General features: G+C 28.8%; 1 protein-coding gene, 1 long non-coding RNA gene and 1 pseudogene across 2 annotated transcripts; 1 reads left to right on the top strand and 2 right to left on the bottom strand.

Moving 5' to 3' along the window:
* Positions 1-335: 335 nt before the first annotated feature.
* On the bottom strand, positions 336-3,051 carry LOC126305009 (uncharacterized). Its single transcript, XM_049991994.1, has 3 exons — positions 2,632-3,051; positions 2,403-2,459; positions 336-2,329 (listed from the first exon to the last, which is right to left on the bottom strand). The coding sequence occupies exons 1-3, from the start codon at positions 2,833-2,835 to the stop codon at positions 389-391; spliced, it is 2,202 nt and encodes a 733-aa protein (XP_049847951.1). The 5' UTR covers positions 2,836-3,051; the 3' UTR covers positions 336-388.
* Positions 3,052-6,960: 3,909 nt separating this feature from the next.
* On the top strand, positions 6,961-7,079 carry LOC126305020 (5S ribosomal RNA; annotated as a pseudogene).
* A 6,321-nt stretch (positions 7,080-13,400) lies between these two features.
* Positions 13,401-14,195, bottom strand: LOC126305016 (uncharacterized). The gene is made up of 3 exons (XR_007553289.1): positions 13,925-14,195; positions 13,778-13,860; positions 13,401-13,691 (listed from the first exon to the last, which is right to left on the bottom strand). It is a non-coding gene; the product is annotated as an uncharacterized LOC126305016 (long non-coding RNA).
* Positions 14,196-15,395: the final 1,200 nt, after the last annotated feature.

The raw sequence follows: 15,395 nt of genomic DNA on the forward strand, positions 1-15,395 counted from the left end.
AATATTTTTTGTCTCCGATCTATATAGATTGGATGCTTGCACATTTTCGCATAGTCTGAAATGCTTAGCTGATAAGTTATATCATCTTCAAGTGATCTTTTAATCTAAATATGTTTTTTATAATGTTGTACATCTAGATATTACATCTGTCTGTGGTGGTGTTTCTAGGAAACTTTTAAAAAGGTATAATGTCCAGTTTAGTAAGTAGAAACGGAATAGAGAATTAAAAGAATTTGGCATTGACATATTACTATGAGACCTGGATAAAAAATCAAAACAAAACACAATAAAACCACGTACAATCTATTGTTCCTCTTTCTAATATCAGCAGTATAATTGGTCTAAAAGACTGAAAGTTTTATGTATTTCATAATTTAACACATATGGCTTATTTACCTATAAACTCTTGAACTCTCTGAATATAAGTCCCTCTAACTGGGAATTTAGATTTAAGTTTTTGAATAGCTACAGAAGGTTCAGGTGCATTGAAGACCAAATCGACGCATATTTGCAAACTATCAAAATTGGCTTCTTGCACAAGTAGAATTTCGAACAACTTTTTTATTGTATCCGAGTTGATGTGTTCGTAATCGCTATGTGATGCCTTGTCAAGTGCCATGACAATTTTGCAAAAGCACTCTTCTATAGGATAAGACTCTGACCACAATATAGGCAAAAATGTCGAATGAACACGCAATTTAGATAACAGCTCCCAGCACATCTCGCTTGATTTAGTTAAAAGCTGTGTGAAGTTGGTTTGATTGTCAATGTATATCTCGATCATGTTGGAAAAGTGTGTGTAGTAAATACGGCTAAGATAAGTCACAAAATATAGTGTTAACTTATCTAGAGACGTTATAGTAGACATTGGAATCATATTGAACACAGACCGATGACCTACAGAAAAGCTACCACTTTGCTCATCAGGAAGATTTGAACAGAATGTCGAGATAATACCGCTAATTTTACCTCCAAAAGATTCATATTTTAGATGTTCGATCCGTAACAGTTGCAATTGCTGTAATTCTAAAACAATTTCGACCAATCTATTGCTTTCTAAAGCCGAGGAACAAATGCCTAGATGAAGAATAAAATTACGTGCCATCAACTTTTCTAAAATATCGATGTATTGGCGAATGGCTCGGCATAGGATAGATAGTGCGCTAATATTGACGTAGCTGTTATTCAGACGTGTAAACTCAGAAAAACGATAATAAGGAAATGGCTCCTTATGATTTTTTGATAAGCGTTGTACTTCACTATCAAGCATTTCGAAACCACATGCTACAGATCGACAGTATTGATCTAGAAAGTAAAGTAGTTTACAGAAAAACGTCCGAGTAGGACTGAGTAAATGTTCAAAAGTAGACGAATAATTAGAGCGCTGAGTACTTTTGTACAAGAGGCTTACTAGTTTAGGTATCGAAGGTGTAATCGAAGACCATCCAACCAATGTTTCTAAATAATAGAAACTCTTTTTGCTGAAATCACCTAAGATGTCTAGACTGCTTTCTAAGGCTGATGAATGGCAGATATGTTTTGCCGTCTCAGAAACGCGAACTTGAGCCTTTGGAAAATTATTTTCTTCACTAACTAGCAGTTTGTGTAATAGATCGAGGGCGTCAACATTCTTCTCATTTGGAGGATATTTGAAAATGGCCTCTAGTAATCCTTGTTTGTCGGTTTCATTGAAAGCTGCTGATGAATTTCCGGGTTCATTTTGTACGTAGTCGATCCAATGTAGATGAAACGATGATACAGAATAAGGGAAGGATAAGATATTGATCAATTTACTAGATAGTTGATTTAGAAAGCTTGGGAAATGAAGTTTTTTGTTTTCATTGTCATACCAGGACTTGAAAACGTATAAAGCAGCACAAAATAATTCTTCTAAAATACATGATTGGAAAAGAGGAAGATGAATTTTCCCTTTATAGTAATCTCTAAGAATCATTTCATTATTAAATGTTGAAAACATATCGAGTATTGTATAACTGATCGAGCTCAGCACACTAATTAGGGTATCTGATCGTGAGTTGACTAATTTTTGGTCCGAAATAAGCGTGAGATATAACCTTAGATGTTTTTTGATAAAGTAATTTAGCCATTGATATGTTAACATATCGAGTCCAGACCAACACCAAGAGTATTGTTTAGCAACGTGCTGGTTGAAGGTACTGTAATCGGCGTGCTTAACTTGAGAGACTTCATGATCACCTTCTACTAATTTGTCGATGTTGGTAAGAGTATCGATGAGTACAGAATGTTGCGGATTCAGGACGCTCAAACGCTGACAAAACTTGAGATTCAGGGCTCGAAGGTAAAAGGACTGTGAGTTCAAGGATTTATTAGTTATTAGAGTGCCTCATCAAAAAAAACGCTAATGCAGATGTGATACGTACTTGATAATGTAATATTTGATAACTTAGTTCAGATTGAAAATTGACGGGATATACCTCCTGAAAATTTAAACAGCGTTAGTGAAGAGTTCATGTTTTTTTCTTGATGAATTCTGGTCAGAAGAAGTAAACAGAATGTTTATTTAACAATGAAATCAATATAAATATCCATGTCCGTCTATTTAAAATTAAAAAAGGATTAGAAATGAAAAAAATTTTAAATTATGCGTACACATATTTTTTTGCTGATAACGGGGTGAATAGACGTGATTATAGAGTCGAGCGAATTATGAAGAGAATGTTCCAACGAAAAAAAAAGATTAATCTGGCCTAAGTATTGAGCAAGTTTTTGAAAGGAAGCCTGAGAAAATTGCTCCACGAGAAGATTTATTTGTTCTTTAGTTAGTTGAGATTGTTTAAATAAGTAGGTGGTCATTGATGATACATGGAAAAGGAATCGAATGCAGTTACCGTTCTTGAATATTTTAGCCAAGAATAAATTATTTCTATTGAAAGAAACGAATTTTGAAGCTTTTCAAACTACGTGTCTTTGGGATAAAATAGACAATAAAAGGTCATTAGCGGTAATTGAAAAGATACAAAGACGAATGCCCTTAGTTAGAGGTATATTGCTTTACTCGATAAAATGAATGAAAAACCCAATGTAAAGCGAGAAAATTATGTAATTTAAAAATTAGAATTATTCAAAAAACTCTTTAAAAACTCTACTAATATGGTAGTTGGCATCTAATAGCGAGTTCTTCCGCAGTTATAGATAGAAAATTTTGATCATAATTGACAAAGAGAACTGTAGTAATTCCTTTCGCCTAGACCCGATTGTAGTAACGGGTAAAAGCAGTCGGTTTATCTGCTACACCTAGCTTGTTGTAATATCATACATACACGTACATTTTCGATGACTGAAGGTATAAATGAGGCTCTTATTTTATATCTAGAACAGATAAGGAAGTTGTTGTAAGAATTGTGTAATGATTGCTCTCGGCGAGCAAAAAAAATCTTTGGATTTTTTTTGGAAGCAACAAGGATCTGTGGTCAATGTGAAGAGGTCGAGGAGATATAATAGAATAACTGACTCTATGAGCTGCATAATTTTAATCTATTTTTCAAGAAAACCAATACAGATATACTAGCAGATCTTTGCTTTTATGACAACAACAACTACAAGATTATATGTGAAATTTTTCTCCTATGAATTTGTGCTGACGGAAAGTTTAGTCAATGATGTCAAGATCATTATAGGAATACATAATACAGATGTACCTGTTTTTTTTAACAACAACGGGTTAATATATATTCCTAGGTTATCGTTTATAATCAGATTGATTCAGGAAATCAATTGAGTTATTAAAGCTGAATATAATGACAAGATAGTAATATTTATAATGACAGGTGTATACAATCAAGTATCATAATTAGCAGAAAAGTATGAATGAGGTAATTAGATATATCGGTTACTATACCAAAAATAAGGCCATGTATGTCGTTCAGAAACGGTATTTAGTGGGCAATCTTAATATGTTAGCGGAATAGGGTAATACACCGGTTGGGTCTGCTATTCAGTAGTTTACACGAGATCATTGAATGTCTGCCTGAATAACAAAATTTTAATATTCACAATAGAAGCATCAGGTCTATTCAAGAAGTAAATATAAACCACGATTTAAAGCTAAATGCTTTAAACTGTAACAAAATACTGGTTGTAATATATGAACGTATATATATTGAAGAAAAAATTAGAATAGATATAACAATACGAGCTATATAGGTTAGTATTTGGTAACAAACCAGTTCAGATATATATATAATATCCCAGCTTATTTATATATTTTTATTAAGATCTAATATTATTCATAGTTATTTAGATTAGACAGTGTAAATAAATATTGTGTTGTATACAATCTATATATATATTTTCTATATATTAATACCTCTTTATTCTCCTTTATCATAACCGTTCCATCTAAATTATTTTGATTTTTTATACGTCCACTATTTGTGTTAAGTTTTCGTTGTTTTGATTGCTATCTATCTATTATGTTGTATCTTGATTATTATTTTATTTTATCATAATTTATTTTATTCTATTGACTTAATATTTTAAGCATTATATTAATTTCATTATTTGGTGTATATATAAATATACATTTGAATTATTAATTTATCGATTATTATTTTCTCTTATTTTATTCATTGTTTATTCTTGACCTTATTTTCTGTATGTTTTCCACCTATCATCTTACAATATCTAATCTATTCTTATATTTTCTTATTTTATTATACTTTTCGTCTTTTTTAATTGTTCAATCCCTTCGATCTACTCGTGATTTTTATTTATTGCTTGTATTGCTTTTACTCTTTAATTTTCTGTTATACTCGATACTGATCAACCTTCTGATCAGCTAATCTTTAAACCTATATCAGCGAAGTATACACAGTTTTTGATTGTATTAGGAAACTGATGGTAATCTGCACCATGTTAACTTTTTGGACAGATCAGATGTAGGTTTTATGTCATTAGAACCTGCTTAGACTATGTTGATCACTCTAAGTGTGTGCATATATAGGTATATAGCATATATATAGATAAGTAAATAAAGATGGTATATAGGTATAGAAAAGAGCATGTATGGTATTTATGATTATATATACTGGTAGATATGAATATGTGAATAGATAGAAGAATATACATACATAAGAATATCTGTTATTAAGCAAGTAACTATAAATAGTCCTAGATCAATAAAAATATATAAGTGTACTAAAATACCATATTTATCTGAGCTCAGTTATTATAATATATGAAATGTCCCAAGTCAAAAGCGATATGATATATGAATCTAAAATGTCGATATAAAATCTGACAATATAAAAAAATATTTTGATAAAAAGGTAACAATATACAGCAAGGATAAACTATGTAAACACAATAGTGCTATATAGGTGATATTATAGATTAATAAAACATGATAAGATCATGGTGTCAGCATTATTATGCCAATACCCATGTATTTGTAAACTCAAAAAAATTATAACCGTGTATGTATATCTATATATAAAAATACGTGTTTAACTTACTTATATTATATGTATTTTATGTAGCTCTGAATTTGTAAACAATACCATATTGTAAATAATCTATATATGGTAATAATTGAATATCAATATTATTGACAATACTAATCTTGACATGTTTACATCGCCAATGTCCCTTGATCGCTAATTACTAGATAATTCAGGCCTTCTGCATCCACACGTAACATAACTATACATCGAGTCGAAGACCTCCTGCTTAAATGAACTCACCCTATTTCGAGCAGAGTTACTGCCATCTTGTTCTTGATCAGAGCTATTGCTACTTGATTTAGTCAGGATATCCATAAATTTACTCAGGTTCAAATTGATTACATTCTGCGTTATTTTATAGATTAGGTCAAGATCCGTTTCACCAACGTAGTTAAATTAACCTCCACTAAAGACTATAATCCCAATTATCATCACACAGGCACAATATTCTTTCCCTGTCAACATGTCTCGATAGCAACTATTTGGATCTCTGGAATTGGCATAGGACCGAACCTTTCGAATCAAAGTATTATTTATCCCACTCATGTAGATGCAGCCTACATGACAGACGAGCTTAAGAATAGACATGTAATAGCAGATTAAGTTATAGATTACATGATACACTATATAATATGTTATAAATTTTGAATAATAGGACAATTATAACGAAGCTAAAAATAGATAAATACATCTATATTCAGATTTTATAAGGACCTAATAAAACAAATTTAAATATCTCAGATATGCGTTGCATCCAATTTTAACTCAGAATTCAACTATCTCAGTCACTGTCTCGTTGAATTATATAAGATAAATAAACTCTAAAACATTCTGTTCAATTTTTATGACACTCGAACATTCTATTACACAAAACAATTGTATATGTTTACAATACAAAAATAATTATACATATATTAAAATTATCATGTTAAAAAAACACAACATGTCTTATTAGTTCCATCAACATCATTTTTAGACGATTCTATAACCAAATATAGTTGTCTAATGCATATCAAAAGTACATATCCGATATTTAATATCAGTTTTAAATGTGGATTAATCTAATATAATTTTAATTTTCCTCTTCAAAAAAAATATGCTTATTTTACAGGCACAGATATAAGAAGTGGTCGATGTATGCATTACACCATAATATAAGTAAATAGGTGCAAAATAACATCATCTGTATAAAATTGAATAGTTAAAATCTAGTAACTTCTAATATATAAGAGCTAACTAGAAAAACAAAATGCAAATATATAATAATAATAACAAAGAGCCAGTGATATAATTGAAGCAAATCTTTAATAATGTTATATAACTAAACAGAGGAATATAGATAATTGACCATATAAAGTAAAAAATAAAATATGCAACATACAAAATATGTGTTATTAATAAATGAAAACTACCATAGATGAATAAAAAAAATTAAATAATTATTAGGTTCATAAAGTAAGATTTAGGATTATATAACGAATACGACCATACTACTGCAAAATCACCGTTTCCAGTCTGATCAACGAATTTAAATGTATTTAGGCCTAGTTAGTAATGGAATGGGAAACCAGCTGTGAACTCTAGGTGTTGTATTCTTTTTTTATATAATGCTCCTATATATTGTATTTTTTAATATTATACCAAGATATCTTAAACATATTTATTTATATAACAATTAAGACAAGTTAACACAATTTTTGAAATTATATATTTTGATACTTTTGTTTCCCTTTAACTGAATTTATTATGATACATCAAAAGCAAAAATTGCCAGAAAAATTCAGAGACGATAAATATTTAGGTACAAAATATAATCAAAAAAATGACGAAGATTTAGGAATGAGAAGAGTTGAATGAATAAATAGAAACGCTAGATAGGTGAACAAGAATGTGAAGAAAATGACTAGTTTATATATATATACGAACTAAATATAAACATTAAACATATTAATGAGCATAGTGAAATAATAAAATTGTATAATATAAAAATAACAGAAGCAATGACAGTAAATATAGGTCATTAAATGCTGTTAGTATATAAAATGATACAGCAACACGTGTAATACGCACAAGAAATTTAAAAGAACAGTATGTATTTAATAAATAAAAATAATAATAATTAAGTATTATTACAAGATATATATATTGATATAGACAAATTGATTTATATATAATACGCTATATAAATTTTTGAAAAATAGATAAAATAATTATAAAAATTTATAGATAGAACATACATCATACATATGTAAATAATGCATATATATAATATAATAATTTAAATAAACAAACCAGTTATATAAGCTAAGATAACATCACTAAAACTATGCCAGACTATAACAATAAATTGGAAGATCTGAAAATCCTGTATGTAAAAAAAAATAGATATAAATATATTTCTAATAATATAGATAGATTTAAACCTATAAATGAATTAATGAATCCATCAAAACTTCTATATTTTTATGTCAAAGAAACACCTTATATACGTATATAAAAAATATTATAGATGCATGTCAAATAATTAGAGATGATTGATAGGTACTACCAACAATTCTTAGTCACATGACTCATATAAATGACCTAAAAATACCGTATGTTATAGTGTAAAATAATAATAATATATATATGCACACATACAGACTAGGTGTCAAATGCATGGTTTGATTTATAAGCTTGTAGCATCTAGTCTATTTAGATACTATGCAATATGTAAAACGCTATTGAACAATAATACTAACGCAGTACATCTTTACATGTGGGTTATATGTATGTATATTTAATAAATTAAATGAGATTAATATTCAATAAAAAACAAACATATATATAACATCTATAAACCTGAAGAATACAACTATATTATAATATGGATTATTTGCAAAAATTGTCACTAGATTACACAATTTTGGATGTAGGTATTAAATATAAAGAACACATAACAATATTAATATAAATTAATATTACATAACTATTAGTCCGATTCATGAATTAGTACATTTAATTGCAATAATAAAACTGACCTTGGATTCTTGAATATATATGTGATAATAGCAAAATAAATATATACTATACTAACTAATAAGAACTAGAAACTATTCAAATATAAATACCTCTATATATAATTGTAATATTCATGAATGCGTATTTAATATTATTGTACTGACATAATTTAGCACTTTTGTATTATTTATTGTTTCTTTATCAATAGAATATCTTGTAGTCAGATTTTATATATTTTAATTATTGTATGGCATCATCTTTGATTTGTAACATCTTTTTATATTTCATAATAATTCAATTCACTTGTAATCATCCATTTATATATCATTCATTACCATTTAAATCATTCATCTATTCTGTCAAATATTATATCTATATTCAAAACCTCACTCATTTTTATCTATATACCGCCCCTATATCACAAATACTAGATTTATCACATACATTTCTCAAACTTATCACTAGCTCTACACGCATCATTAAATTTGTAATAAACATTCCTCAATCTCCAGATTATAATTTTTTCTGTACATATCAGGCCTTCTATTTCATTTATTTTTCGTGCAATAATGTCAAATCTCCTCGAGCCCTTCTCTGTGATTTAAGCTCACCAAAATCCGGACACTCAATAATTCTCTGATTTACCTAAAAAACTTCCTCTTGACATTGTACCTTCATTATATACATCTGTTAAAAGTTACATACAAGTGGACAGATCTATCACAATTTCTATTGTATCAATAAAACATATGTATATGTATATTGATTTATTCAATACCAGAAAGAGATGAATTTATTCAAATGAAAATTGAATTGTCTAAATCAAGCAAAGGATATATGACTGATTGAATCATGCAGGAATTCCAACTATTCGTGTCTCCCAGTTCATACAAGAGTTTAAAGTTGCCTTGAATCTTCCAATAAGGTCTCTATTTAATAAAACTAGTATAGCAATTTTAAAAAGGTCAACACAAAACAGACACATACATACCATAGAATTTCTGATTAGCCCGTAGGACATAGCTTGTTGATTTGGACTGATACCTGTACCGTAGTCAACAGTCATGGCCTCATAGTTTGTGTTATGTTTTTTCTTACAATCGATGTATTTTGGAACATATATTATCTCTCCAGTATAGTTTAAGTCTCTGATATTCACGAATCTGTATATCAATTATAGCTGGTTCACGATTGACCACTATATCGACTTTATCAGATATATTGATCCTGAATTCAACACGTTTTATAATCTTAGCTTTAATATTATGCCTGTATTTACAAGCCCCATCCACCATCAAATAAGGCTAGATCGATTCAAAGAAATTCCATTCTTTGAAACCAAATTAAGGATAAGCAGGCGCTTCTATCATTATAACTAGAAATTTCACTCCATGCGCAGTCAAGAGTCTTTTGTTCCGAGAGAAAATATAAATTTCTTGTTTTGATGGTCCAAACGCCTTCTAAAGCTGAAACAACGCTAAATGTCCAATCGCTTCTGCTGCTTGAATTAAAAGATCAACAGATACCAAAGAAATACAAATCTAATAGATAAGAACATATACAGACCTAACGCACAATCCTTGATCCTTTATCGGACCGACCGCTCATCTCTAACCTAGTTAATATTAATGTATGCTGGAAGAATATTTGGACTTCTTTAATTTTCTGCTTTTTTTAGCATGTCTTCTGAGCTGCCTTTTTGATCTTTCGTATATCGTGTTCTAAACACTTGATCGCTCATATCCTAAAACTTCATGATACCTAGAGAATAAGGTATATCTTTTCACCTATTACACTTGTTGATCATTTGTAGATTTTGTTTTATTTCTAGTCATCAACTATATGCTTCCTTGCCTCTATATGACTTCGAATATTTCGACATAAAGTCAGAAAAATATGTTAATATATCACACTTTGGTTGTAAGATGTGCTGTTTATCATTCTGCCCATTTCTTTTAATAAAAAAGTAATATGAGAATGCTCTGGCTCTATTCTAAACTCTGATTTTGGTTTATAAATTTTGGCTATTACTGACATAGTCAATTTATTAGTTTTGAAGTTAGAATATGATATCCTGATAGGACAAAAATACGGATTACTATGAGGATATCCTAAAGTCACTTGAAGAAGAACTGAACTATTATTGCTTAATCTAGATGCCAATATCATAACGTTACCGAGTTGATTATAGATAATAGCAGAGGTCTGTATTTAGATAAAAAGATTCGTCAATATAGCATGAGCAAATCAATATAAAAACTCTACAAATACAAACATACCGCAGATCAATGATCAAGACCATTTTTTTCTATAATGTAATTCTAACCATATTACATTGAGGGTGAATAATCAACAACCAAATTGTTTCTTGTGCTACGGCCACATATCTTTCAATATGCAAAACCCATTTTTGCGCTGTTAAAAACAATATAGTAATGATGTATTTAAGATTTTTGCATTTTTCATACAATGTCATTTATTTTAAGATACACAAAAAAGAAACCATTATTTATATCGTAGGGTGTATCTATAAGAAATTGAATAAACATTTTTTTTACTAGATTTGCTCACAATTTTTAGATCAATTTGCGCTGATACAGTCCAATCTAGTATTTCAAATTTTGCGCGATGAAATACCTAGTAGCGAATAATGCTAAAGATTATCAAATAATTTTTGAAAACTGAAATTTTTTACAGTCTATGGCCAGACAGAAAAGGACTTTACATTTTTAAGCTCGAGGACATTTAGACAAAATCAAAGAACAAGTATTAAAATAGTAGTTGATATTCTGGACATCATGTATTCAATATAGCAAAAAATTTTATTTAAAGAACTGACAGTTGAAATTTATTTAGATCTTACCGTCAATTGCAAGAATTAAGACAGATTAAATCTTCATCAATTCCGAATTTATTTCAATATATGTACTGTGTCTATGCCATGACATTTGTAAATATGGGTATTTTTTAATTTTTATAGATCATCACGTATTCATAAGATTTCTATGTGGATTATGGATTGACTCTAATGCTATTACTCTTGATAAAATTACAAAATATACTATTTTATTAGCAAAAATTGACATCTATTGTACAATATTAGGCTTTTTTAATTTTTTTGAACGTTTAGGACCTTATATCAATAATAAATAACATATAGATAATGAGCAATACCCTTACGCAAACGATGGTGATCAGATATATTCATATAGGACAAAATGCAGAGTCATTATTTAGTTATAGCCTGTTATAACAATTTGTTATGACAAAAAAATGCCGTCTGACTATCTAATAATTCAATTCAATAAAAAATAATGATACTTATATATATAGCTTGAATTTGATTTAAGGTTTATCCCTTATTATCTGTATTACTACCACACTGACATAATAAGATTCTCGTAGTCACCTGATAATAATTTTGTCATCTATATAATACCAATAAACTTATATCTAACAATTTTCTACATTGCTTGTTTTTTTTTATTAACAGAATGCTTTATTCTATTGTCATTATCAGATTTTATCCTGACATCTAAACCATGTATATATAATATTAATCATGTTTCATAACAATTCACTTCAAATATATGTGGTATTTTGGATTATTTATATATCTCTATAAATATCTAAATTATTTATATCTTCCTAAGCTAATCATTTTATTAAATACTATACTATATGTATATATATTTTTTATAAACCTAGAACTTTTCATAATGGTCCTTTTATTTCCAGATATATATTTTTCTCTGTTTTTTTTCTCCATCCCCCTTTCTTTCTTCTTTTTCCTTCTAATTTCCCGCCTTCTATCTCAATCTATAACATTCTCCTTTTTGTTATTCATTTTGTTTTCTTTTCCATTATAAGGTTTTTTATCTCTAATCTCTTCCTCCTCCTAATCCTTTCTTTATCACTATATTCTCATTCTCTTTTATTGTTCTCCGACTTATCACCTATTATCCAATATATCCCATCATCTATCTCCTATTTTTAGTATTATCCAATCTTTTTTCAACTTATTTTCCATCTTTACTATTCTCTAAACTTTTATCATGCTTTATTCTATACTACCTTCTCTCTATTTTTGTATTTCCTCTCTAACACCCAATATATCTCGCTTTCATCCTAATTGTTATTTTTTATCTATTCGCATCTCCTAGCTTTTCTGTATCCTATATATAGTGGTCATCAACTTATTTCTTATCCCTCTATATCGACCTTCAACCGATTTCATTCTGATACCTTCTCATACGCGCTCTTTACAATTTTCTCAATTTCCTTAATCTTGTGACTTACATGCTTTTCTCAATTTGTCTTATCTTCAACCTCTTTTCAATATCGTTAATTTTAAATCTATACCATTATCGATATTTCTCTCTACATATTTTTAATTCAAAATGACTTATCCTCAGCTTCTCTATATCTATACCCTCTAACTAACAAATATCTGCTCTCAATTCTAAATTATTTTATTTTATTATATCCCTTCTCAATATATCTCATTTTCCTTCTTTTTATACACAGTTATATACACCCTAATATCTTATTATTACCTCGCCTTTTTATATTTAAATGTATATCTATTTTGTATAGTCTGATCTATAGGATTCATTTCTATATTTTTTTCTTCAGCTCTTTGATTTGTTTTAAGATGTTGCGATAAATAGACCCACAAAATCGACTATATCACCGTATGCACTTATCACTTACCAAATCAATAGCTATTTTGCAATGTTCTATCCATGTTTACCATATTTATAAAATCCGGTGCTGAAAATGAATTGCTAATAGTATCACAAATCATATATTCAAAATCTACAAAAATATATACAAATCTATTCGATCTTTTACATCCTCTAAAAAGGTATAGACATTGAATTCTTTATATATAAACTGTGTTTGAGAGACATTAACACTTTCTTCGTATATCTCTAGCTTCGATTCTCAATAGCTTTAACCCTCGCTTTCTGAACACCTCTGCTTTAATAGCCTGTCCTTTGTTGTACTAAACTACTTTTTTTTGAACTTGATTCTATTCTCTTACAACCAGTGTTTTACCTTCCCCCATTTCTCCAATAATCAGGCGGTAAGGCTTGACAACGGTGCTGGATTTTCTAATTCGTTTATGACTATATAACATCAAATTTTTTTTTTTTACTGTTGAGCAAAATAGACATGTTATGGATAAATTTTGATATCTACTGCCTATAAATATCAATACTTTTTGGTTAACTCAATCAAAAACATAAACAAACCGTTTCATTTTCCTATCACATTTTTGTTGTACATACTATGTATTCTGATGCGTGAATTTTTCCCGGGAATTAGACATGTGTTACAGAATCTGCATATCTGCTCTTTGACTTGAGGATCGCTTTTACCCAAAAAAACTCAATATTTTGAAGTTATTTGGTTGAAAGGTAGACATATTTACATACGCACGTATAACCGTTCTTTCCAAAATGACGCGCATCGTATTGGCATAGAATCTTCCTAAGCTTGAATTGCCCAGCACTTCTGCAAAATACGATGCCTGAAAAAGAAAGTTAAGTCTCAAAAAACTATCCGAATTCAACAACTTTGCCTCTATTTTAGACTTTTTTTTATTGCCCTTCATCTGTATATGTCTATCTAGTCTCTATCCCCTTGAGATTTCAATGCAGGTTTTTTTAAAGCTTACTAATATTGTTCAATTTTTTTAATCCACTTTTTTCAAAAATGCAAGATTGTTGCAAGAAAAAATGTTAAATCAAAACTGGGACAAAGAGTTATTATGTAATATAATCCAACTGAATACACAATACATATACAAAACTGATCTAGAGAATACACGAATTTTAGTAATTGAAAACCTAATTCAGTTATTGATGTATTACTAATTTTAAAGGCCTGCCAAAAATTCTGTACTGAACACCAATATGCATCATATACACATCAATCTATAAATGTGATAGTACATTAGTAACAGAACTGGCATGTGACTTCACCAATATCTCCTACCCTTTAGTACATAAGTATATTCATTTATGATATTTTCTCAGTTAATTGTGCTTTTTATGTCATGTAGCAATTACTTACCTCTTCAGTCATTTCATATTTTGACTCTCTACTACATATATCATTCCATTATATCTACTTTCTCTCAAGTTCACATGTCCTTCTATCTATATCGATAGTAGATCATGACTTAGATATACCACGCCAGTCAGTTATCTGACCGATTTTTTTCTGAACAATTTCTACTATTGGCATTGGTACTATTCTAGAAACAATATTAAAAACAATTATTTCCTTCCTGAGAGCATTTTTGATTCTTTTCTGAGCTTTTGTTGTCCTAACTATACCTCTTTTATTCAAAGCGCTCTAAAACAATCCTCTTCTATATATAAACATATATATATTATATACATATTCTAGCAACTCTATATTTTCTGGTTTATTCTTATATCTTTAATATTCTTCATATACATCTCTATCTATGTCTACCTATTTCCCTTTCTAACCTTAGTATTTTCCATCCGCACATATATATGCATATTTATAAATGCTTTTGGTACTCTTATAATAATTTATTTATGTCTAATTAGCTTTACCCTTTCTATACATATTTCATAATATTTTTTATTTTTGTTATCCTACTATTAATATTTTTGTCTATCTCTATATATTTTCAGCATAATCACATCCAATCTTATATTAACTTTCTGTATAATATCTTCACGTATTTATATTTTAAATTCTGTCATATTCTTACATAATTTGTTTTACTGATAGTTACATCTATATATTTTCTAGTTTCAGCAAAACTGTACACCTATTCTATGCTTAATCATATTTTCATCTATTCTAAAACTTAAATAGTTATTGAAAATAACTGTTATATTTAAAACATATACTTCAATGTTTTTT

Source organism: Schistocerca gregaria, unplaced genomic scaffold, assembly GCF_023897955.1.
Source record: "Schistocerca gregaria isolate iqSchGreg1 unplaced genomic scaffold, iqSchGreg1.2 ptg000215l, whole genome shotgun sequence".
NCBI lineage: Eukaryota > Metazoa > Arthropoda > Insecta > Orthoptera > Acrididae > Schistocerca > Schistocerca gregaria.